General features: G+C 40.1%; 4 protein-coding genes across 4 annotated transcripts in view; 2 read left to right on the top strand and 2 right to left on the bottom strand.

The window, feature by feature from the left end:
* The first annotated feature begins 2,713 nt into the window (after positions 1-2,713).
* LOC115818910 (protein LEG1 homolog) lies at positions 2,714-5,528 on the top strand. Its single transcript, XM_030782408.1, has 6 exons — positions 2,714-3,041; positions 3,349-3,432; positions 3,729-3,913; positions 4,078-4,199; positions 4,556-4,794; positions 5,326-5,528. The coding sequence occupies exons 1-6, from the start codon at positions 2,747-2,749 to the stop codon at positions 5,478-5,480; spliced, it is 1,080 nt and encodes a 359-aa protein (XP_030638268.1). The 5' UTR covers positions 2,714-2,746; the 3' UTR covers positions 5,481-5,528.
* A 3,068-nt stretch (positions 5,529-8,596) lies between these two features.
* Positions 8,597-11,442, top strand: LOC115818223 (protein LEG1 homolog). Its single transcript, XM_030781542.1, has 6 exons — positions 8,597-8,924; positions 9,242-9,325; positions 9,622-9,806; positions 9,974-10,095; positions 10,452-10,690; positions 11,208-11,442. Exons 1-6 carry the CDS (start codon positions 8,630-8,632, stop codon positions 11,360-11,362), a joined length of 1,080 nt encoding a protein of 359 aa, XP_030637402.1. The 5' UTR covers positions 8,597-8,629; the 3' UTR covers positions 11,363-11,442.
* A 733-nt stretch (positions 11,443-12,175) lies between these two features.
* Positions 12,176-18,829, bottom strand: themis (thymocyte selection associated). The gene is made up of 6 exons (XM_030782905.1): positions 18,739-18,829; positions 16,849-16,986; positions 15,939-16,400; positions 14,345-15,399; positions 13,561-13,699; positions 12,176-12,339 (listed from the first exon to the last, which is right to left on the bottom strand). Exons 1-6 carry the CDS (start codon positions 18,827-18,829, stop codon positions 12,176-12,178), a joined length of 2,049 nt encoding a protein of 682 aa, XP_030638765.1.
* Positions 18,830-20,584: 1,755 nt separating this feature from the next.
* Positions 20,585-24,186, bottom strand: part of ptprk (protein tyrosine phosphatase receptor type K) — a 124,999-nt gene continuing 121,397 nt past the window's right edge. The window contains exons 29-33 of the mRNA XM_030781213.1: positions 23,289-23,420; positions 22,577-22,702; positions 22,105-22,268; positions 21,484-21,619; positions 20,585-20,793 (exon numbers count right to left, since the gene is read on the bottom strand). Coding sequence (XP_030637073.1) covers positions 20,740-20,793; positions 21,484-21,619; positions 22,105-22,268; positions 22,577-22,702; positions 23,289-23,420 — 612 coding nt within the window. The 3' untranslated portion in view covers positions 20,585-20,739. The remainder of the gene's footprint in view (positions 20,794-21,483; positions 21,620-22,104; positions 22,269-22,576; positions 22,703-23,288; positions 23,421-24,186) is intronic.

Raw genomic sequence — 24,186 nt, 5'->3', positions numbered from 1 at the left:
GAGTACAAGTATAACCACAGCTTAGCAGTGTAGCTAACATTACACTGCACTAAAATACTATTACGCACAGAACTACACTCAGTGTGTTTTAAAACATTAGAGGAATGCCTAAAAATATACTGTTCAGAGGATGCTACAAATGATATCAGATCTGATCCATTTTTAATATCAGTTGTAGATGATGTGTAACAATATGTAATGATTACTTCAGTTCTAAAAATTAATCATAACTTCTTAATCACAGAAGAGTCAGCACAGATGGTCTGCTCAGATTATATACTGATATATTGGCTGCCAATCAAACAGTTCTGATTTTATAGAGTGAGAAAATAACTGCAATTCAGATTTAAAAAAATTGTTATTTAAAAGAGAATGTCACTATTCCAGGTCATTCTTTCTGGCCTTTTGTGTGTGTTTGCTTCTATTGAATTACACAGTGTAATCATATTGTGTTGTTGGGCTTCCCCGGCGCAGTCTTGTGAATGGACTGTTCACTGAATTTTTTCCGTATGTTTTCAAGCTCTTCTTCATCGATGTACTCATAATCATGAGGATCGTCCTCATCCTCAACTTTCATATCATCCAGGCTTCGCACTTTCTTACTGGCTGCAAGGCAAATATCACACATATACAGTTTTTATATATACAGTTTGTGTATATGTGTGTGTGTGTGTGTGTGTGTGTATGTATGTATGCATGTATGTATATATATAGACACTCACACACCTATATATGTATGAGGGGCCAAACAGGAAATATATACATATAAAGCTGAATATACAAATATAATCCCTGAATATATGTAACTCCTGAATATTTGAAAATCAAAAGGAATGAGTAAACTCAAAATGACACTACAATGCTGATATTTATGATTACTGCATGATAAACTAAAAATATCAAACAGAAGAACTCTCACAAATGAAAGAAAAGAAAAACAAAAAAAAAGGAAAACAAAAAAATGTTTGGAGGTGGGCATTTGAAACTGTTGTGAAATCCCCCAAAAGTTTAATGTTTATGATGCTGTAATACCACCAGTAAAACCAGTAGCGACTTTACGTCGCCAAGCCGCTGTGCTGCTGTTGACTGGCTGTTGCTTGCAACCAGCTTGTGGGCGTTGCTAACGTAGTTTTGAGGAAGTGGGCTGCAAATGTATTGACAGGAAATACATCAGTTTTCTAAAAAAAAAAAAAGTGTGTAGGCCTACTAATAAATTTATAAATATATATATTATATTTTATATTTATTTATTTGTTGTATTTACATCATCAGCTATATTCACTGTGGAGTTGTATTTTTGTATTTTCTTAAATTTGCCATTCACTTGATTAAACCTCACCACTTATCCCAACAATCTTGGAGATCTGCCTCCATGCGTCATTTTTTTTTATTATTAACGTCCTTGTAAATGGACAGGGATGCATCGTAAAGTACACGAAAGCCAGCAACAGCCGCAGTTAGTTTCTCCTCCATGTCGACTATGGGAACTAAGATGCTATTATAAGAACTAGTTTCAGGAAACGTTTCAGAGCAAATCTGCCCTCTGATTGCCGTTGCTCGACTCTTTCACTGCTCATTTGAACTTTGCTCAACTTTCTTTTGCCGCTGAGTCGCGACGATTTTGTGGCCAGCTGACTTGCTGCACCACGTCGCTCAGTGTAGCCAAGCGACCATTGAAAATGAATGACTTCCGGCCGCTTTGTTGCTTGCTGTCGCTGTGTACTTTCAAGTGTACTTTGAAAAAAGTGGCCACTAGGTGACAGCAAAGCACCCAGAGCAACACACCACAAGAGCAACACACCACATCATCACAAACGCACCATCACAAATACACCATCATGACAAGTGCCTGAAACATAAGTCATTCCCAAAAGTTCTCATATAACCTCCTTCAGAATTATATAGAAAAATGTTTTTCTCAAATAACACCTTTCATCTGAAATATACAATCAAATTCCATTAAAACCACTACATATTGTCCACCAAGAAAATTTTTACCTCTCAGAATATAGTGTTGACTCTCTATTGCTTGAACCTCACTGAACTGTACATGATGTTGTATAATGCAGTATTAATTTAATTTAAGTGTGGTCTAAACAGGTCTACGTGGTTGTTGCCTGTGTGTACCCATCCCCTCAAACGATAAGAGTCTTTCTAAGAACTTGCTAAATTTATTATTATTATTATTATTATTATTATTATTATTATTATTATTATTATTATTACATCACTGAGCTAGTGATCAATTTCAAAGGATCCTATCTGATTTATCACAACATTTAATCTCTACATGCTTCTGGGTGTGTGTGTGTGTGTCTGTGTGTGTGTGTGTGTGTGTGTGTGTGTGTGTGTGTCTGTGTGTCTGTGTGTGCAAGCATGCGCGTACATGTACAAGGCACATATATCATATGTAGATCCACTGGCAAGAGCATGTAACATGTAAGTAACATGTCCAGCATCAGCAAATGACATGAACAAAGGTCATTTACATATGTAATGTCTGCTTTGCTGGCACTGTACCACTTATCTGCTGAAATCACACGTATGTGCATATTCTCACACATGTACCGTCCGCCTTCGCCTCAACATAAACGTTTAGATCTAAGGTTACTGAGTTTAATCTCATTCGGTCTTATGTTTATCCTGTGTTCTCTGATTAAAGTCCACCGTCTCGTCCCTCTATAAAAGCCCTGGTCCATCTGACACCAGTCATAGGGGAAAAAAGCTAAACCTTGCACACATCAACATGTCTTACTTTAGGACAGTGGCTGCAGTCGCCTTGCTGGTTCTGCTGGTTGAAGCTGGAGAAGTGACGGAAAATGGTTACCCCATTCAATGGGAAAAGGCTCCGTCAGATCTGTCTGAACTGCCAACAGCTGATGGCGTGACTGTCATCAACCCTTGGGACTTCAGGCACAGGATGGCCATGTACAGGGTCCTACTGAAGGAGACGGATCAGTACATGGGCTCCATGGGGCCTGGGCCCAAAGAAAGTCCATTATGGGTCTTCCCCATGCAGCTGGGCTGGAAACTAAAAACAGGTACATTCTCTCTCTCCCAATTCGTTTCCTGTAATTGCTCCTTTCAGAATAATAAAGTTGAATTGTACTGTGTCGCATTGCATTGCATTGAATCAAACTGAATGGAATGGAATGGAATGGAATTGAAATACTATGTGTACTGACATCATGTAAATATCGAGAAACATGTCATGAAATAGATAAATGACCACAGTATTTATGCTGAAAATAACGTAGCTCATTTTACACAAATGCAGTTAAGCTCTTGTGGTGAGAGAATCTGAACCAAATCACAGACGGCAACGTAAGCATACACTGCTGTTTACAGGTCGACTGGCAGACCCTACCGGTGCCAGCACATGCGGACATGCTGAGGACCCCATGTGTATCTCCACAAAGAGTTGGTGGTCTTGTGAGTATGGCTTCCCAACATCATCCCCACTACCCAGTATACCAGCCTGTCAAACCTGCCCCCAATATACCAGCCTGTCAAACCTGCAGCAAACCAGCTACAAACTTCAAGCAGCCTTTGCTGTCAATACCACCATGTAAAAAATTTAAATAAAATTAATGAACAGGGTGGATAAATAATATGTAGGGGCTACATATGAAATCATAACATCTCACATATTCATAAAATCATATATCCAGTATGTTCACACGTCGCTTGTTTCTGATGGTGACCCTTACTGTTCCCGATCTCTCCAGGTGTGAATTACCATGTGTCCGCCCTCCCATTCCTGGCTGCAGTTCATACGGGAATTATTGGGGATGGTCAGATTCAGGTCCAGATTCAGGCACCTGCTGACGGTTCCCAGGAATACTGCACAACTTTCTCCGATTGCTCCACAAAAATGCCAGAGTTGATGAACAAATGGGAGACCTTTTTCAAGGTATGACTCAGATTCCAGCTCTTTTTTTTTTTTTACTTTTTCCATCCATCCATCACCCACAACAACACAACGAAATCATGTCAAAGTGTGAAACAAATTTTTATTTTAGATGCTATTACAATGTCAAGATGAGCTGTGTTGTGATGCTAGCTGTTTTCTTGCAGTCTCTGAAAACCATTAGTAGCTCAGACATCCCTGACTTTGAGAAGAAAGACCAGATTCTGGGCCTCATGTGGGCAGCTAGGCTTGGGTCTATTGATGTGGCCTTCAAAAGCTGCTCTGAGAAGTAAGTAACACTAACTCACTCTCTGAAAAGAGAGACAGAGAGAGCAGGGAAGAGTTTATGGTGCCTAAAATGGAGGGATCTCATTTTTGTAAGTTTGTGGTTTGTCCTTCAGACCCACAGTACAACATTAAGTTGATATAGACCTCAACTGATCCTCCTAAGTCTTAAAAAAAGGACTTTCAGTTATGTTGATAAAGGGTAAACAGATAAAGCCACCTGGCCTGAGAGCTGGACCCAGGGAACACAGCCTTAACCCTTGTCCTTTCATCCAGCAAACACAAACATAAGATCAGAGAATCCATGCGCATAGTTACTGACAGTTTGTGCCATGTGTTATGTCTTCCTGTGTATCGTAGGTTGAAATCTTACTCAAGCCAAGAAGTCTCTTTCACTCAAAGCTGGCGGGAATCAATCGAGTACGGGAGTTCTTTCCACTTTCACACCAGCATAGAGAACATCCAGGTCTACCTGAGTCCTATGCCCAGTCGAATTCTGCAGGAAGGCGACAACGCACCAAATATCCCTGACTTAAGCATCGACGAGAACCATGCCCTGTACGTCTTCAGCTGGATGAACAGAATGAATAGCTTACTCGGTAAGTACACGGATGGATGGATGGATGGATGAATTATTATGATCAGTAAAAATGAACAAACACGTCTCATTTAAGGGTTGAGCTGAAGTGTGGTCACATCTGTAAAACTGCCAATTCTATCATCAGAGAGACAGACATATGTGACACAAAGCTGTTATATGAGGTCATAATCATACATGTCAGCATTTAGCATCATGTAAAGGAGAGACTGTTTTGTAATTGAGGGTTACAGTATAAAGAGACACATTAGTCCTCATATGTTGGTCTTCACAATCACTACCTGTTCAGTAGAGCCTAGCAGATTCAGTTTCTTTTGGACACCACAGACAGACACAAATGAATGAGCGCAGAAATTCAAGGTGAAATAAAAAAATGGCTCTGCCCAAAACAATACATCTGTCTCCCTCTTGTGGCTAATTAGAGTAGGTGCAACTCTTTCCTCATAAAGTCAGAGCCAGCGGTCCCTTCATACATTCAGATAAACACAAGTTATCAATAGTGCATGTATTAACACTATGGGTCCTCTTACAGGTCAGAATTCATTGCTTCGTCTCTGGCGCAATGCCATGTGCTCCGCCAGGACACGGGAAAAAGGTCAAGTCCTGATGCAGCAGCTCTTTGTGGATCCAAAATTCGCTTTGTCCACCACATTCTCAATTATGGTTGATATGATCAGCAGCTGCTAATACCACAGCAAGCCAACAGCAACACTCCCTCTATGTCTTCAGCAATGTCAGTTCTCAATAAAATCACTCTACCCCCAAAAAGACGCGTGTCCCTGTTTTTGATTCACATCAAAGTTGGTCCAACAGACTTGAAGGGTCAAAGAGTCATTGCATAATTCAAAGTTTGATATTAGCCTAGACTGATTAAACATATAGCAGGGTGAGAAATTGTGGCAAGACTGATATAATTTACATGTCATCATTTGTGGTAAACATTGCATCATTTACATACAGTGGCAACACAGGGCTGATTCCTACAGTGTTACAGGTTAGATCTACGGGAGTTCTCAAAGACCACAATGCAGTGTACATAGAATCATACAATGAGGTCTAGAGTACAAGTATAACCACAGCTTAGCAGTGTAACTAACATTACACTGCACTAAAATACTATTACACACGGAACTACACTCAGTGTGCTTTAAAACATTAGAGGAATACCTAAAAATATACTGTTCAGAGGATGCTACAAATGATATCAGATCTGATCCATTTTTAATATCAGTTGTAGATGATGTGTAACAATATGTAATGATTACTTCAGTTCTAAAAATTAATCATAACTTCATAATCACAGAAGAGTCAGCACAGATGGTCTTTAGGCATGCTTAAGTGATGGGCTGCTCAGATTATATACTGATATATTGGCTGCCAATCAAACAGTTCTGATTTTATAGAGTGTGAAAATAACTGCAATTCAGATTAAAAAAAATTGTTATTTAAAAGAGAATGTCACTATCCCAGGTCATTCTTTCTGGCCTTTTGTGTGTGTTTGTTTCTATTGGATTACACAGTGTAATCATATTGTGTTGTTGGGCTTCCCCGGCGCAGTCTTGTGAATGGACTGTTCACTGAATTTTTTCCGTATGTTTTCAAGCTCTTCTTCATCGATGTACTCATAATCATGAGGATCGTCCTCATCCTCAACTTTCATATCATCCAGGCTTCGTACTTTCTTACTGGCTGCAAGGCAAATATACATATTCAGGAGTTACATATATTCAGGGATTATATTTGTATATTCAGCTTTATATGTATATGTTTCCTGTTTGGCCCCTCATACATATATAGGTGTGTGTGTCTCTCTCTCTCTCTATATATATATATACATATATATATATATATATATATAAACTGTATATATAAAAACTGTATATCTGAAAATCATTACATACGCACCATCACAAATACACCATCATGACAAGTGCCCGAAACATAAGTCATTCCCAAAAGTTCTCATATAACCTCCTTCAGAATTCTATACAAAAATATTTTTCCCAAATAACACTTTTCATCTGAAATATACAATCAAATTCCATTAAAACCACTACATTTTGTCCACCAAGAAATGTTTTACCTCTCAGAATATAGTGTTGACTCTCTATTGCTTGAACCTCACTGAACTGTACATGATGTTGTATGATACAGTTCTAATTTAATGCGCTAACAGTCATGGATGTGAAGGCCTGGCACTCCCGCCAAAATATCCTCCTTGACAGACAGTTCCCTCACGGACACTTTAACGTTAAATGGCAAAGGAAACCAGCAGCAGATCTCCGCAATGGTGTACTGTCGAGTGTCGTGTATCACCTCGACAAAGCTTCCGTTCAAGAAAATGGGCAGCCGTACGGATTCGTATTTCTTCCCCTCGATCTTCAAACACGCCAGAGCATCCGAAACTCTGCCTTTATCACTAGGTAAACCCTCTCCAGCTTTGCTTTTCTTGAGCAGGAACTGGTCTCCTACTAGCACAGAGGAAAGGCCATCGTAATGTGAGTCAAAAGACCTGGTGGCAACCACGTGCAATTGTTCCGTGTTCCTCCTGGCCATCTGTAGATCATAGGCAGTAGGAAATTCTCTCGGCCTCCGTTTGAACTTCCCGTTGTAGGACAACGGGATGAGGAAATGCCTTGGGGAGTCACTGCGGATTTCCAAAGAGAGGATCCGTTTGGCCTCATAAGCTTTGTGGATGATCACCTGCTTTGAGTGGAAGAGTTCTTGCAGATCATGAGGGAGGTTGAAAGGTTTCTCAATGACCTGATTAAAGACAGAATAAAGGAGTCTGCCCTGGGGTTAAGTAATTCCTTCAGGCATTGCTAAAACCTTTCCTAGTCTTGTGTTACATCAGAATGGCCGGACATATTTCTTCTTATCTGTTTATCTGATTGTTCTTTGGGCTATCGTGGTAATTGGTCCAAAGCAATTTATGGGCCTATCTAAAGGTTACCTAAAAACAGCTTAAGTGTCAAAACCATGAAAATATCACAGAACTGTACATAGAAATACTTCTGTTGAGAATTTTGAGCGTTGACAGTATTTTTTTTAAAAAAAACATTCATTTCTATTTATTGATGTTTACCTTTTCGGTTACTTTGAAATGGAAAAAATATCTATATCTAGAGTATACATTGGCAAGTGAGGTGTTATTTTTCCCAGTGAAAAGTTGTCTTTTTAGAGATGCAGGGTTTGACCTGACCCTCTGGCCTTCTAGAAAAAGCAGAGACAGACTGAAAAGTGTTGTCTAAACAGGTCTACGTGGTTGTTGCCTGTGTGTAGCCATCCCCTCAAACCATAAGAGTCTTTCTATGAACTTGCTAAATTTATTATTATTATTATTATTATTATTATTATTATTATTACATCACTGAGCTAGTGATCAATTTCAAAGGATCCTATCTGATTTATCACAACATTTAATATCTACATACTTCTGTATGTGTGTGTGTCTGTGTGTGCAAGCATGCGCGTACATGTACAAGGCACATATATCATATGTAGATCCACTGGCAAGAGCATGTAACATGTAAGTAACATGTCCAGCATCAGCAAATGACATGAACAAAGGTCATTTACATATGTAATGTCTGCTTTGCTGGCACTGTACCACTTATCTGCTGAAATCACACGTATGTGCATATTCTCACACATGTACCGTCCGCCTTCGCCTCAACATAAACGTTTAGATCTAAGGTTACTGAGTTTAATCTCATTCGGTCTTATGTTTATCCTGTGTTCTCTGATTAAAGTCCACCGTCTCGTCCCTCTATAAAAGCCCTGGTCCATCTGACACCAGTCATAGGGGAAAAAAGCTAAACCTTGCACACATCAACATGTCTTACTTTAGGACAGTGGCTGCAGTCGCCTTGCTGGTTCTGCTGGTTGAAGCTGGAGAAGTGACGGAAAATGGTTACCCCATTCAATGGGAAAAGGCTCCGTCAGATCTGTCTGAACTGCCAACAGCTGATGGCGTGACTGTCATCAACCCTTGGGACTTCAGGCACAGGATGGCCATGTACAGGGTCCTACTGAAGGAGACGGATCAGTACATGGGCTCCATGGGGCCTGGGCCCAAAGAAAGTCCATTATGGGTCTTCCCCATGCAGCTGGGCTGGAAACTAAAAACAGGTACATTCTCTCTCTCCCAATTCGTTTCCTGTAATTGCTCCTTTCAGAATAATAAAGTTGAATTGTACTGTGTCGCATTGCATTGCATTGAATCAAACTGAATGGAATGGAATGGAATGGAATGGAATTGAATTGAAATACTATGTGTACTGACATCATGTAAATATCGAGAAACATGTCATGAAATAGATAAATGACCACAGTATTTATGCTGAAAATAACGTAGCTCATTTTACACAAATGCAGTTAAGCTCTTGTGGTGAGAGAATCTGAACCAAATCACAGACGGCGACATAAGCATACACTGCTGTTTACAGGTCGACTGGCAGACCCTACCGGTGCCAGCACATGCGGACATGCTGAGGACCCCATGTGTATCTCCACAAAGAGTTGGTGGTCTTGTGAGTATGGCTTCCCAACATCATCCCCACTACCCAGTATACCAGCCTGTCAAACCTGCCCCCAATATACCAGCCTGTCAAACCTGCTGCAAACCAGCTACAAACATCAAGCAGCCTTTGCTGTCAATACCAGCATGTAAAAAATTTAAATAAAATTAATGAACAGGGTGGATAAATAATATGTAGGGGCTACTTATGAAATTACAACATCTCACATATTCATAAAATCATATATCCAGTATGTTCACACGTCGCTTGTTTCTGATGGTGACCCTTACTGTTCCCGATCTCTCCAGGTGTGAATTACCATGTGTCCGCCCTCCCATTCCTGGCTGCAGTTCATACGGGAATTATTGGGGATGGTCAGATTCAGGTCCAGATTCAGGCACCTGCTGACGGTTCCCAGGAATACTGCACAACTTTCTCCGATTGCTCCACAAAAATGCCAGAGTTGATGAACAAATGGGAGACCTTTTTCAAGGTATGACTCAGATTCCAGCTCTTTTTTTTTTTTTTTTACTTTTTCTATCCATCCATCACCCACAACAACACAACGAAATCATGTCAAAGTGTGAAACAAATTTTTATTTTAGATGCTATTACAATGTCAAGATGAGCTGTGTTGTGATGCTAGCTGTTTTCTTGCAGTCTCTGAAAACCATTAGTAGCTCAGACATCCCTGACTTTGAGAAGAAAGACCAGATTCTGGGCCTCATGTGGGCAGCTAGGCTTGGGTCTATTGATGTGGCCTTCAAAAGCTGCTCTGAGAAGTAAGTAACACTAACTCACTCTCTGAAAAGAGAGACAGAGAGAGCAGGGAAGAGTTTATGGTGCCTAAAATGGAGGGATCTCATTTTTGTAAGTTTGTGGTTTGTCCTTCAGGCCCACAGTATAACATTAAGTTGATATAGACCTCAACTGATCCTCCTAAGTCTTAAAAAAAGGACTTTCAGTTATGTTGATAAAGGGTAAACAGATAAAGCCACCTGGCCTGAGAGCTGGACCCAGGGAACACAGCCTTAACCCTTGTCCTTTCATCCAGCAAACACAAACATAAGATCAGAGAATCCATGCGCATAGTTACTGACAGTTTGTGCCATGTGTTATGTCTTCCTGTGTATCGTAGGTTGAAATCTTACTCAAGCCAAGAGGTCTCTTTCACTCAAAGCTGGCGGGAATCAATCGAGTACGGGAGTTCTTTCCACTTTCACACCAGCATAGAGAACATCCAGGTCTACCTGAGTCCTATGCCCAGTCGAATTCTGCAGGAAGGCGACAACGCACCAAATATCCCTGACTTAAGCATCGACGAGAACCATGCCCTGTACGTCTTCAGCTGGATGAACAGAATGAATAGCTTACTCGGTAAGTACACGGATGGATGGATGGATGGATGAATTATTATGATCAGTAAAAATGAACAAACACGTCTCATTTAAGGGTTGAGCTGAAGTGTGGTCACATCTGTAAAACTGCCAATTCTATCATCAGAGAGACAGACATATGTGACACAAAGCTGTTATATGAGGTCATAATCATACATGTCAGCATTTAGCATCATGTTTTGTAATTGAGGGTTACAGTATAAAGAGACACATTAGTCCTCATATGTTGGTCTTCACAATCACTACTTGTTCAGTAGAGCTTAGCAGATTCAGTTTCTTTTGGACACCACAGACAGACACAAATGAATGAGCGCAGAAATTCAAGGTGAAATAAAAAAATGGCTCTGCCCAAAACAATACATCTGTCTCCCTCTTGTGGCTAATTAGAGTAGGTGCAACTCTTTCCTCATAAAGTCAGAGCCAGCGGTCCCTTCATACATTCAGATAAACACAAGTTATCAATAGTGCGTGTATTAACACTATGGGTCCTCTTACAGGTCAGAATTCATTGCTTCGTCTCTGGCGCAATGCCATGTGCTCCGCCAGGACACGGGAAAAAGGTCAAGTCCTGATGCAGCAGCTCTTTGTGGATCCAAAATTCGCTTTGTCCACCACATTCTCAATTATGGTTGATATGATCAGCAGCTGCTAATACCACAGCAAGCCAACAGCAACACTCCCTCTTTGTTTTCAGCAATGTCAGTTCTCAATAAAATCACACTACCCCCAAAAGACGCGTGTCCCTGTTTTTGATTCACATTAAAGTTGGTCCAACAGACTTGAAGGGTCAAAGAGTCATTGCATAATTCAAAGTTTGATATTAGCCTAGACTGATTAAACATATAGCAGGGTGAGAAATTGTGGCAAGACTGATATAATTTACATGTCATCATTTGCGGCAAACATTGCATCATTTACATACAGTGGCAACACAGGGCTGATTCCTACAGTGTTACAGGTTAGATCTACGGGAGTTCTCAAAGACCACAATGCAGTGTACATAGAATCATACAATGAGGTCTAGAGTACAAGTATAACCACAGCTTAGCAGTGTAGCTAACATTACACTGCACTAAAATACTATTACGCACAGAACTACACTCAGTGTGTTTTAAAACATTAGAGGAATGCCTAAAAATATACTGTTCAGAGGATGCTACAAATGATATCAGATCTGATCCATTTTTAATATCAGTTGTAGATGATGTGTAACAATATGTAATGATTACTTCAGTTCTAAAAATTAATCATAACTTCTTAATCACAGAAGAGTCAGCACAGATGGTCTGCTCAGATTATATACTGATATATTGGCTGCCAATCAAACAGTTCTGATTTGATAGAGTGAGAAAATAACTGCAATTCAGATTAAAAAAAATTGTTATTTAAAAGAGAATGTCACTATCCCAGGTCATTCTTTCTGGCCTTTTGTGTGTGTTTGTTTCTATTGAATTACACAGTGTAATCATATTGTGTTGTTGGGCTTCCCCGGCGCAGTCTTGTGAATGGACTGTTCACTGAATTTTTTCCGTATGTTTTCAAGCTCATCTTCATCGATGTACTCATAATCATGAGGATCGTCCTCATCCTCAACTTTCATATCATCCAGGCTTCGCACTTTCTTACTGGCTGCAAGGCAAATATCACACATATACAGTTTTTATATATACAGTTTATACATATTTAGATATACACACACACACACACACACATATATATGTATATGTGTGTGCGTGTATATATATATATATATATATATATTTGTGTGTGTGTGTGTGTGTGTGTGTGTGTGTGTGTGTGTGTATATATATATATATATATATAATGGGTGTATGAGTATGCCTCTACATTAAAGGTGTAACGGTTCTGAAACCGAGACCAGAACCGCAATACAAACATCCACGGTCCCAGTATAAACACACATACATATCAGGGTTTCCACTAGGATTTTTTCTTGCTGGTCCGGTGTCCGGAAAGAATTTACTTTACCGGACAAATCTGAAACTTACCGGTCACGTTTCAATAACAGTCTATGACGGAAGAATGACAGCGACCTCAAATCAGTTTGACTATTTAATGAACAGTGATGATTAAGCAAAACGAACAGTAACAACTGTCCTAAACCTCAACATTAGCCTCTAAAATGTAGGCTATTACGAAACATCTGTAACCTGTAACATCTGTAGCCTGTTTAAAAAAAAGCCTAGGCCTACATGGCATGAAATGTAGCCTACAGGTTACCAGGTAACATTTTATTTTCTCCTTCTTTCATTGTGGCAAATTCTTCTGCTGCCGACTTGAAATCAAATGTGTCCAATGTGTCTTTGCAGTTTGCAGTGTGCATAAGCCGCGTCACTCTCTCCTTCAGACGACTTAGCAGCACCGTCTTAATTGTATGAGTGTTATTACCAGACATTTTGACCAGGAAGTTTTTAATTTATCGTTTTTTTGATTGTTCGGTTTTGTTTTTTTTTTTTCTGAATTATTACCAGGCAAAACCTGGCAATTACCGGCTAACGGAAACCCTGATATATATATATATATATATATATATATATATATATATATATACACCATCATGTGAAGCCCTCCTCTGACATGGGTATGCTGTTACACATGCATCGGATAGAGCCTATATGACTATCGCTGATCCAAAATGTGAAGTTATCTCATGGGCCAGTCAAAAGGAATGAGTAAACTCAAAATGACACTACAATGCTGATATTTATGATTACTGCATAATAAACTAAAAATACAAAACAGAGGAACTCTTACAAATAAAAAAATAACAAAAAAATTCAAAATGTTTGGAGGTGAGTATTTGAAACTATGTCATACTAAAATTCTCACCTTTGAGTAGGTCACATTTGGACAATGGTGTTGGTAGGACGTTATTGGGACTCACAGGTGGTTTCACCTCTCTTCCTGTTTTAGAGTTAGTGAAATCTGTGCTGCCTTCCTCTGGACTTAACAGGTCCACACGAGGACTCTGAAGAGGTCAAGAGAGGAGTAAATTAGATCACTTTGATTTGTTACAGTTAATTTTAGCACTAACGTATCATTTGACAAAACATGAGTAAATGTAGTGGATTACAATGTAGTACAATTCATTTGATCATTTGACCCATGTGAGAGACACAGAAGGCAAACAATGACACCCTAATTTTGAGGAAATAGGTTTGACTTCTTGTGAAATATCCCAAAAGTTTAATGTTTATGATGCTGCAGTACCATCAGTAAAGAATGGCCATCCTAAGTGTACTATGAAAAAAGTGGCCACTAGGTGACAGCAAAGTACTCAAACACAAGAGCATCACACCACATCCTCACAAACACACTGTCACAAATACACCATCATGATGAGTGCCAGAAACACAATTCATTTCCCAAAAGCTCTCATATACCCTCCTTCAGAATTATGTAGAAATATATTTTTCCCAAATAACGCCTTTCATCTGAAATATACAAAGTACACCAAAACCACTTCATTTTGTCCACTAAGAAATATTGAGAAATATTTTACTTCTCAGAGTATAGTGTTGACTCTCTATTGCTAGAACCTCAATGAACTTAAATACATGATGCTGTATGCTACAGTACTAAATTAATGGGATAGTAGTCCGACCGTCTTTACCTTGGGTGAGTTCTGACTGCTGCTTGGTGTTGACCTCTCGGGTCGGGGCGGGTGGAGTTTGGCTGGCCGTGCTGGGGGCTGATTCCTGGGTTTTTTAGGAGGTCTAGGAGGTGGTTGATTCTTGCTGATAACGTACCTTCTCATGGTGTAGTAACAGTCCTCAGATATCTCCTCTACTGCCGAATTAGCATTGAGCTCCAGGCTACTGCCTCTCCACTTCTCCAGCACCTGCAGGGTGACCTGGATGCGATTCACAGGCACCTCCCAGCAAACCAAGAGGTCAGGGGTCGAAATGAGCAAGAAAGGGTCCGTGATCTCTTCCTCAATGTGAAGGCCTGGCACTCCCGCCAAAATATCCTCCTTGACAGACAGGTCCCTCACGGACACTTTAACGTTAAATGGCAAAGGAAACCAGCGGCAGATCTCCGCAATGGTGTACTGTCGAGTGTCGTGTATCACCTCGACAAAGCCTCCGTTCAAGAAAATGGGCAGCCGTACGGATTCGTATTTCTTCCCCTCGATCTTCAAACACGCCAGAGCATCCGAAACTCTGCCTTTATCACTAGGTAAACCCTCTCCAGCTTTGCTTTTCTTGAGCAGGAACTGGTCTCCTACTAGCACAGAGGAAAGGCCATCGTAGTGTGAGTCAAAAGACCTGGTGGCAACCACGTGCAATTGTTCCGTGTCACTCCTGGCCATCTGTAGATCATAGGCAGTAGGAAATTCTCTCGGCCTCCGTTTGAACTTCCCGTTGTAGGACAACGGGATGAGGAAATGCCTTGGAGAGTCACTGCGGATTTCCGAAGAGAGGATCCGTTTGGCCTCATAAGCTTTGTGGATGATCACCTGCTTTGAGTGGAAGAGTTCTTGCAGATCATGAGGGAGGTTGAAAGGTTTCTCAATGACCTCAGCCAACATAGGAAACATCTCCCCAGGTCTCTGGAAGACATCATGTAGGGAAAGAGGCTGAAGAAAACAGTCACTGTTACACTGATCTGTCACATCAACCACCTCAACATCCAGGCTGGATGGAATGAGCACAACATTCTTGCGAACTGTGGAGAGAGAGAGTAGAGGACAAATGAAAAAAGAAAGAACAAAAAAATGTCGAGACGGGGAAAAAAAAGAATTGTGAATACCTCTGATGCATGGAAGTAAATTACTGGAAACGTTTTCTCTTTAATTTATCTCTCAGTGTTTGACATGAGTGGGTCTGGTTAATTTAGCCTTTGAACACAGTTCTCTATAGTACCTTCTGAGTGAACAGCAAATTCATTATCAGTAACAGCACAGTACACATAATGAAAAAACATTATTCAAAAATGTGTTTCTAGCACTTCACAAGAAAAATTATGCAAAAACTTAATGGTCCTAAAGCATTTCTTTTTTCCACATTCAGTTTCCAAACATCCTTGGTTTCCTTTCATTTGAAAAATTGAAATTGAATAAAAGAAATAGAATGATGAAACTACAATAAGAGCCTACAATAAGAGCCATCAGTGTTGGCTTATCATTATGCAATTAAAGGCATTTGTTCTTCATAAACAACTTACACACTCGACTAGAGGCCATAAACGAGACGCTTCTTACTCACGTTTCATGACAGCTTGAAGCTCATAAACAGGTGTTAGGGTCAATTCTCCGCTGTGATTTTCCAGCAGGTCTGGAAAAATGGAGTCCCTCTTAATCTGGGATTTAGCCACGGTTACCGTCCTCTTTCTGCCTTTGGGAATTTTCCACTCCGCTAGTTCTTTTAGGGTATAGAACTGATCATCTTCGCTTTCAAAAAAGTCCCCTTGTTGTGACAATTTGAGAGAGAAGGTTTGCTTACCCTCTCTTTGAAGCAGATCACAATCTACATGTCCGCCGTTCTCATCCAGTCTGACCGCAGTAATCTGGAAGCTCTCCCCTTTCTTAACCATCACTTTTGACAGTTTAAGATCAGACGACACGTGAAACACAGGCTGGCTCAGTCTGTGAGAACTGATCTTCAAGGAATCGACTATCTCTTGAACGCTGGAATATGGTTGTTTGTCTGCTACAATCCTAAACAGACCTGTAGAGTATAGAAAATGCATATAACCCTCTCTAAGCACACATACTCTAAGGTTAAAGTTCAAGCGTCTGTCTTCTGTTTGTTAGACTGTTGATAAATTGATATATTCATTTATAATCTTTAAGCAGAAGAAATGGTGCTCAGTTCTCCTATTTGAGAGTTGTCTAAAGAACAAAACACATATCATAATAAAATGTGAGAATTAATAATGTCTTAATTAGCTGTGCACTGAAACCTGAACATAAAATGGGCTTAAGACGTACAAGACCTACAAGCTTCCAAGTAATAGAGAATAAAAATGAGAAGACAGAATCTGCACAAAATACATATTGTGAAATACGTATTGTAAACACGGTTTTGTTTAGTAAACCATGTTCACAATATGTAACAATAGCTGATGTTGAGGATTCAATCTCTGTTGGGATATGAAACGCATGATGAGGCATACCTGGGTAGTTTAGCTGCAAATTGATCTCGGTGGTGTCAGAGCTCTGTGCTATAAAACGGGTGATGGAGATGGCGATGATCTTTACAAGTTCTCCGGTGGGGAGGGAGACCTCTCTCCCAAACATTTCGTACACAGATCCTGCAATTGTTCATACATGTAATAACAGATTGTATGCTACACTCTCACAGCAAAAAGCTGTAAACAAATAAACGTTTGCGTTCGTAACCAAGCGAAATATTCATTTGTGGGTAAAATCACGCTGGATATTTTCATTTCATTTTCCTTTACATTTTCCTCTAAAAATAAAAACTAGACCATTCTGCCGATGCTTTGATCAAAGGCAGGGGAAAGAAAGTTTACTTGATTCGATTTAGGCATGTAATCTTTGCCGTAAACCTATCCCAGGCCTGTTCGAGTGAGATCGAAGCTTTAGGCAACATTTGTCCTGTTTTCTCAAAGTTTCAAAATATATTTTTTATGTCACATGTAGATAAACTAACTCAGCCATCCCCATCTAGTTTGAATTGAACACAAATTAATTAATAGTATTCACTCATCAAGAGTGTCGCGGATTGGTTTGAAGTCTTGCTTTTAGATGTTACGGTACACGGCCCGACTCAACCATCTGCACCGAGCCCTTCAGCTTGTATGTGTAACTCTGTGCATTTATATAAAGATTTACCGCTGTAAACGTTATATTGATAAAGCTCAAATCCCTGCTCCACAACAGCTGGCTACAGATTGGAATGGTCTTTAAACACAAGGGAAAACCTCCCGAAGAAGCGATGCATCGAGACACGATCGCAAGTACAAATTTTTTCCAGCGGGTATATGCCATTGGCGTTATTATTCCGGATATACTGGATAAAATTAAACAAATAATCTCACAAATGAAACAAACAATAGCATCAGAGGAAATACAATGAAGTGCAGTTCCAGTACTTTGCTATATCTTAATACCTTGTCTAAGTAGAGAATATATTACGTTGCACTAGTTTTTTTACGAGCCTGTGCTGTCTTGGGCATCTTCCTGACGTGCAGCCCTACCGTGCTACCATACCGTGCTAAAACTGCAAAGAATCGTCGTAACATCTTGTTAAAGAATCCCCGATAGTCATGTTGTGGACCACAATAAATGATGTCCCTTATATTTGTCCCTTAAAATGCGATTTTTCATCACAGCTTAATTGTTTAATTAACAATATTTTTCTGTGGTTGTTTAGAGATGCAGAAAAAAAAATTATTTCGCCCTGAAACAGCCATATATTTTTTAAATTATTTGCAAAGATATTTCTCTGTTGCAATACTATCTCAGTTTCAGCTGTTACAGCAATGTTACAAATTCTTAATGCTGTAGTGACATGCAGAACACATGCACAGCAATGGGCCAAGTGATTGGGGCCACATCCACATTTCTGTCTCACCCTACACCTACTTTTGTTATTTTCAACTGCAACTTATGTATGCATTTGGTCTGACCTCACAATTTAGACGTGATCGATCAAATGTGCTGTCAAAAGGTAGTAATCCATACAAGCATTTTTCCAGTAGAGGACATCTTTGAACAATAAAAAAGATTCTTTCTGTCATTAAAGGTTTGAACTTTTCATTCCGTCTCAGTCCAATGTTATTATTTTAATTCTTCTTTTTTTTTCTTAAGTGTTTGATCTTTCAGCATTAGAGACATGATTGTTTATAGTTATTCTGAACATGACAGTGTTATACGTTAAGTAACTGTCAACTTCAGCCCATGAAATTCATTAAACTATTCTCAAGTGCGTTAGTGCTCCTGTCTAAGAGAACTAGTTGATTTATAGCTTTGAGAGCCAGCACTGAATTGTGCATTGTTATGGTATTTATAACAATGTCCTCTGCTCCTTTGAGTCTTACCTTGAGAGTAAACCCCTGATTGGATCTGCAGCACTCTAGGGAGTGAATTACAATCCACAGAACGTGTGAACTCATCCAGTGTCATAGCCATTCTATTCTTCCCCACTCAGGCGGCAACCAGGTGAGGTACACACAAAAGACCAGCAGCTAGCTATAGAACTAGCAAAGCCATGGAGACAGAGACAGAGACAGACAGACAGAAAGAGAGAGAGGTGTGTGAACAGCCGTTCTGTATGCGTCTCAGGGAGCACTCACAAGCCCTGAAGGTCGTTTTTGCAAAGCACTCTGGGTGCGTAGTACGCATCTTGCCGTGGCACTTTGAAAAAGAACACGAATCCTCTGCAGAGGTAGGGGGTGGCAGGAAATCAGATGCAGTGCAGAAACCACAACTGAAAAAGTCAAGCGTCTTTCTCTCCGGGAATTCATATAGCTGCCATAGCAAACTTAGTCGCTACAAATGCTATTTAAAACTTTCTGGATACCAGGTGGTCTGTTTTTTTTTTTGTTTGTTTGTTTGTTTTTCCCATAGCAAAGAAATTCCCCCTAAAACAACACAGAAAATGTTAAAATTCCAACACAGCTTACACAGCAAACTAGTCTTGATGTTTCACCATACCAAACAGACTGAAAAAAGCCCCCCCCCCCCCCCCCCCCCCGCACACACACACACACACACACACACACGTGCACGCACACATGCACTCACAAAATTTGGACACTTAATGGTACAGAGTAATCGATTTTGCAAGTACATTTTTTATTCAAAGGGTTTTTTTTTTTTTTTATTACAGCCATTAAGCCAACGACTACAGACAAAAATATGAAACATGACTTTAAAGTTCACATAACAATTTTTTTTTTTAATTCCCTTCTGTAAAATGTCCATTCATGTCCATCTTCAGTGTGGCTGTCTGCTCTGGCTTAGATCTGGACACATTTCTGCCTAATACTGTACACATTCGCTTTCTTTACTCTCTGTGTTTTGGTACCTGTCATCCTCTGAAAAAAAACCCAGTAAGAGTTTGAAAGTATCAGAAAAAAATATAACTCTGACGTGTTCTGCTATTCTCTTGACCTTCTTCCATCCTTTATGCAAGTTTATAATTCACAATCATTTACACAAACAAATCACTGTGACATTACAGAGAAGGTTAAAAACTATTATTGAAATCAAACTATTACATAAAAATCTACAATAAATGTTTATAATTAGAATTTAGAGTAAACAGGGAATGACAATGATTGTTTTTTAGCTTTCAAAAAAAGAATAAAACAAAAACAAACAAAAAAGGAATGCAAGTAAACAATAAATACAAACAATGTGCTTCATCCATATAGACATATTTACATAAGTCTTTGGCTTATGAAAATCTGCTAAATCAAACAAAAGTAAAAAACAAAAACAAAAAAGCGAGCCAGCCATCATTGCACATAACAACATTACCAAGCCAAATGTTACACGCCAGCACTTAGTCATGAAGAAAGAATGCATTTAATTTTCTCACGTGATGGACTTCTATATATATCGATATACTTTTCATTAAAATGAATGAATGGTGAAAAAAAAAAGAAAAAAAATCTTATCATGCAACACCTTGGCGTTAGTGTTACGTTTCTACAATGGCTGCACATGACCTTAGTAAAAAAACAAAAAAAAAAAACAACAACAACAACAAATGAAAACAAACAAACAAGTAAAAACAAAGAAAAAAAGTAACACAGTATGCAAATGAATGAACATAGAAGCAAACGCGGCCTCTTGGCCCAGCACTTGAGTAAGTGGCACTGCACATGGCAAAGGACAGTGGAGACACTGAAGAGTCACTCACAGCGTACTCCAGGTACATATACTGTACAGGGAGAGATTCAGTTCAAACTAAGAAAAAAGACCATCTCTGTGTGGCTGAGCAAGCAGCCCAGGACGACAGAGAGTGGAGTCATGGGGGTGGGGGGTGGGGGGGGGGGCTGCGATTTTAAACCACTGCCCTCACAGGTCCTCCATTACGATGTCTCGATGTACTCCAGAGCGAGGTCGTAGCAGAATCGGTATTGCTCCTGTCAACGCAAATCAAAATGAGCTACACTAACAAACAGCACCGCAGACAAGTCAAATAAACAAAGCGAACAGAACCAATGAAGCATAAGCATAATTATAAACACACAAGCTCCTGCATTTCAGAGCCTACTATACATGATGTGTGATCTCTCTGTGTTTCTATTTGTGAGTATGTTTCTTTGAAGAGGGAAAAAACGATACAATAGCGCAGGTGCAATTGAGTAGAGTGTATATTTGCAAAGGATGTGGTAAACTGTTTCATGTTTGCCACAATAGTTTTTCTTTTGAGAAATTTTAACAGCTAAACAGCTTTTATTCAACGCTTGTTGTTTGTCTCCAAAATAACTCAGTGTGTTAAGTGTATTCTCTAGACTATGTGTATATATCTACATATTCTCCTTTACTGTGTCTGCAATGTTTCAAAAAATCGGTTCACTGAGTGTATTTAAGTAGTATACTACAGTCCCAATTGACTGACTGACTGAATGAATACATAGACAAATCAACAAATGAATGAATGATTGAATAAAGAGATCTTCCACACACCACGTGGATATTTGTCGGAGCTCAGTGTTCAAGAAGAAAAAAACTTTACCATGGCTGATACTAGAGCTGACCAGATTTATTCATCTTATTTTGTAAATTCAAAGTGAAGTGTGATTGAATGTGGTTGAGTGATAAGAGCTTACCGGACTGTCCACCATATTGGGTTTGCTGTTTCGTAGACTCTTAACGGCATGAAACACATCTACCACGTTCTGTCTTTTAATCATCTCACACACAATACTGATGGCACAGAACACCCCACAACGACCCCCTCCATTCCTACAGACAGAAAGAGAGAGAGAGAGAGAGAGAGAGAAGGAGAGCACATTTAGATTAGCTTGGTGGAGTAAGGACAGAGTCTTTATCCGTGAGCACACCGTGAGAGTCTGGGTTTTAGTTGGTTGTTTATAAGCCTCTGTGTCAGCGGGTTTAGTGTGTGTGGTTTCTGTCAGTATGTGTGTATGCTGTGTCTGTTCTCCTTATGAATGTTTGTGTCATTGTGCATGCACGTGCATGTGTATGTGGAAGGATATGTGTTTCACATATGTTTGGCAGTCTATGAGCAGACCATTATGTATGAAGTGTGTGTATATGTGTGTTGTGATTGTGTATTTAGTATATGAGTGTGTGTGTGCGCATGTTTCTGTATGTATGTGCACGCAAATGTGCACATTGTGTGTGTGTGACTGTGTGTGTGTGTGTGATTGTGAATGTGTGTGTGTGTGTGTGTGTGTGTGTGTGTGTGTGTAAGAGTGTGTACTTACAGGCAGTGTACAATGGTCCTCCCCTCTCCCTCCTCGCACTCCTCCTGCCATTTGTCCACCTGTAGGATGAGCTTCAGGAAGGAACGCTTGGAGGCAGGGACCTCTCTATGGGCTGCCCAGCCCAGGTACTGAAACTGTCTGACCATCAGGTAGCCCTCCTGAGGCTGACACACAAACACACACACACACACACACACACACACATACACACATTAGCCTTGATAGCTCTCTGACACAACATTTAGATTTTATGATAATTACTTCTCCCAATCAAAAAGCAGGCAAGCTTTTTCTCCCCCAACATTCAATTTTTCATATTTATAAATGAAGCAGCTGTAAGTTTGGAGAATTCCATGACTATTTTTCTCATGTCTCTAGCTACAAATTCAGGTTTTTATTCACGATCAAAATCTATTCATGAAAAGAAAAGATTTCTTTCAGTAAGAAAAAATCGACGAGGCAAAACACTCACTCTAGTAAGATTACATATTCTGAAGAGTCGGCTGATGACATCACAGTCCATGGAGCAAGACATACATTCCACTTGGACGGGTCCATATCGGAGCGTCCCCTCCTCTGGCCAGTACTGAGGACAACCCTGACAGAGACACAAACCAGTACGCCATAAACACAAACAATTCTACATCTCACACTGTTTTCTTGTTTGTTTGTTTTTTCAATCAGAAAAATAAGATGCAGGATAGACTTGCATAACTCAATCAACTTCATTACTGTATCCATCCATCTACCCATCCATTCATCCATCCAACCAACCCACCATCCATCCATCCATCCATCCATTCATCCAACCAACCAACCAACCAACCATCCATCCATCCATCCATCCATCCATCCATCCATTCATCCATCCATCCAACCAACCAACCAACCAACCAACCATCCATCCATCTATCCATCCATCCATCCATCCATCCATCCAACTAACCAACCAACCATCCATCCATCCACCCATCCATCCATCCATCCATCCATCCAACTAACCAACCAACCATCCATCCATCCATCCATCCATCCATCCATCCATCCATTAATCCAACTAACCAATCAATCATCCATCAATCCATCCATCTATTCATCCAAAAGAAGTCTGGTACTCTTTCCCATGTCGGCCTGAGGTCTGATTTAAACGCTAGAAGAAAGGATAGGTGGTGTTTGGTCGTTACCTGTGCCAGGTCGATCTCGTTGAGCATGACGATGGAGGTGCAGCCGTAGTCGTAGACCAGCCTCCAGAAGTCCTTCACGGTGTTGGGCAGAGGATGCTGCGTGACGATAAATGCAGCAGGTTGTCTGTAGCTCTGTGTTAAACACAATACCAAAGCACAACAGTCATTACGGGGGAAGGCACATCTGACGGGAATATCTAAGAGTGGTCTCAAACAGGTGGTGGCGTGTTTTGTAAACTTGTGATGGTCAAAGGTGAGAATGACAATGAGCATCATGCAGGGTCAACAATAGGTCAGTTTACAAAAAACAAAAAAACAAAAAGGTCAGAATTTCACAGGTTTGTGATTGGGGGGGGGGGGGGGGGGGGGGGTCATCTGTCTCGTAGGGCATGCTTTGGCAGTCTTGGCCGGGGTGCAGATGAAATGTGCAGACGTACCACTGAAGCCATGAAACAAATCCAGTTTAAGAGAAGCAGCATAAAACTGAGAGGTGAAAATTCAGTAGTTACCTGGTACACATCCGACGGCTTGGTTAGAAAAAGTCCGAGAGTTTGTAAAGCGTACGAGGAATTGGTTTAACATTACCCTCCAAATAAAACTGTCATTCTTCTCTCTCTGTCTCTCTCTTTTCATCTCTTTGTGTTAACAGATAACACTATCTCCCAGGGTCTAGAATCATTAGCCATGCTCTATATGTTTACTGAGGCAAAGGACCAGAGACTGGTCTGCCAATTCTACTCATACAGCAATTACGTAATCTAATTGCATTTTGTGAAGATGCACTTCTGTTAAAACGTTTGCTGCAAAACACAGCATGTCTATGCTGACTTTATGATGTCTTTATGAAGACTGATGTACTGGACCATAAGGTCTGTTATTCAAAGCAATTCCTTTCATT

Source organism: Chanos chanos, chromosome 8, assembly GCF_902362185.1.
Source record: "Chanos chanos chromosome 8, fChaCha1.1, whole genome shotgun sequence".
NCBI lineage: Eukaryota > Metazoa > Chordata > Actinopteri > Gonorynchiformes > Chanidae > Chanos > Chanos chanos.
The sequence above is the reverse complement of the archived record's forward strand: the minus strand, read 5'-3'. Positions and strand labels throughout refer to the sequence as shown.

Bases quoted from the DNA above. Each gene is read 5' to 3' on its own strand.
- LOC115818910 (XM_030782408.1), top strand. From the start codon at position 2,747: ATGTCTTACTTTAGGACAGTGGCTGCAGTCGCCTTGCTGGTTCTGCTG. The intron at 3,042-3,348 runs GTACATTCTCTC...TGCTGTTTACAG, and splicing joins GGGCTGGAAACTAAAAACAG to GTCGACTGGCAGACCCTACC. The intron at 3,914-4,077 runs GTATGACTCAGA...GTTTTCTTGCAG, and splicing joins AATGGGAGACCTTTTTCAAG to TCTCTGAAAACCATTAGTAG.
- LOC115818223 (XM_030781542.1), top strand. From the start codon at position 8,630: ATGTCTTACTTTAGGACAGTGGCTGCAGTCGCCTTGCTGGTTCTGCTG. The intron at 9,326-9,621 runs GTGAGTATGGCT...CGATCTCTCCAG, and splicing joins CACAAAGAGTTGGTGGTCTT to GTGTGAATTACCATGTGTCC. The intron at 10,096-10,451 runs GTAAGTAACACT...TGTGTATCGTAG, and splicing joins TTCAAAAGCTGCTCTGAGAA to GTTGAAATCTTACTCAAGCC.
- themis (XM_030782905.1), bottom strand. From the start codon at position 18,829: ATGGCTATGACACTGGATGAGTTCACACGTTCTGTGGATTGTAATTCA. The intron at 16,987-18,738 runs GTAAGACTCAAA...GAACAATTGCAG, and splicing joins ATCAGGGGTTTACTCTCAAG to GATCTGTGTACGAAATGTTT. The intron at 16,401-16,848 runs GTATGCCTCATC...TATACTCTACAG, and splicing joins TTTGCAGCTAAACTACCCAG to GTCTGTTTAGGATTGTAGCA.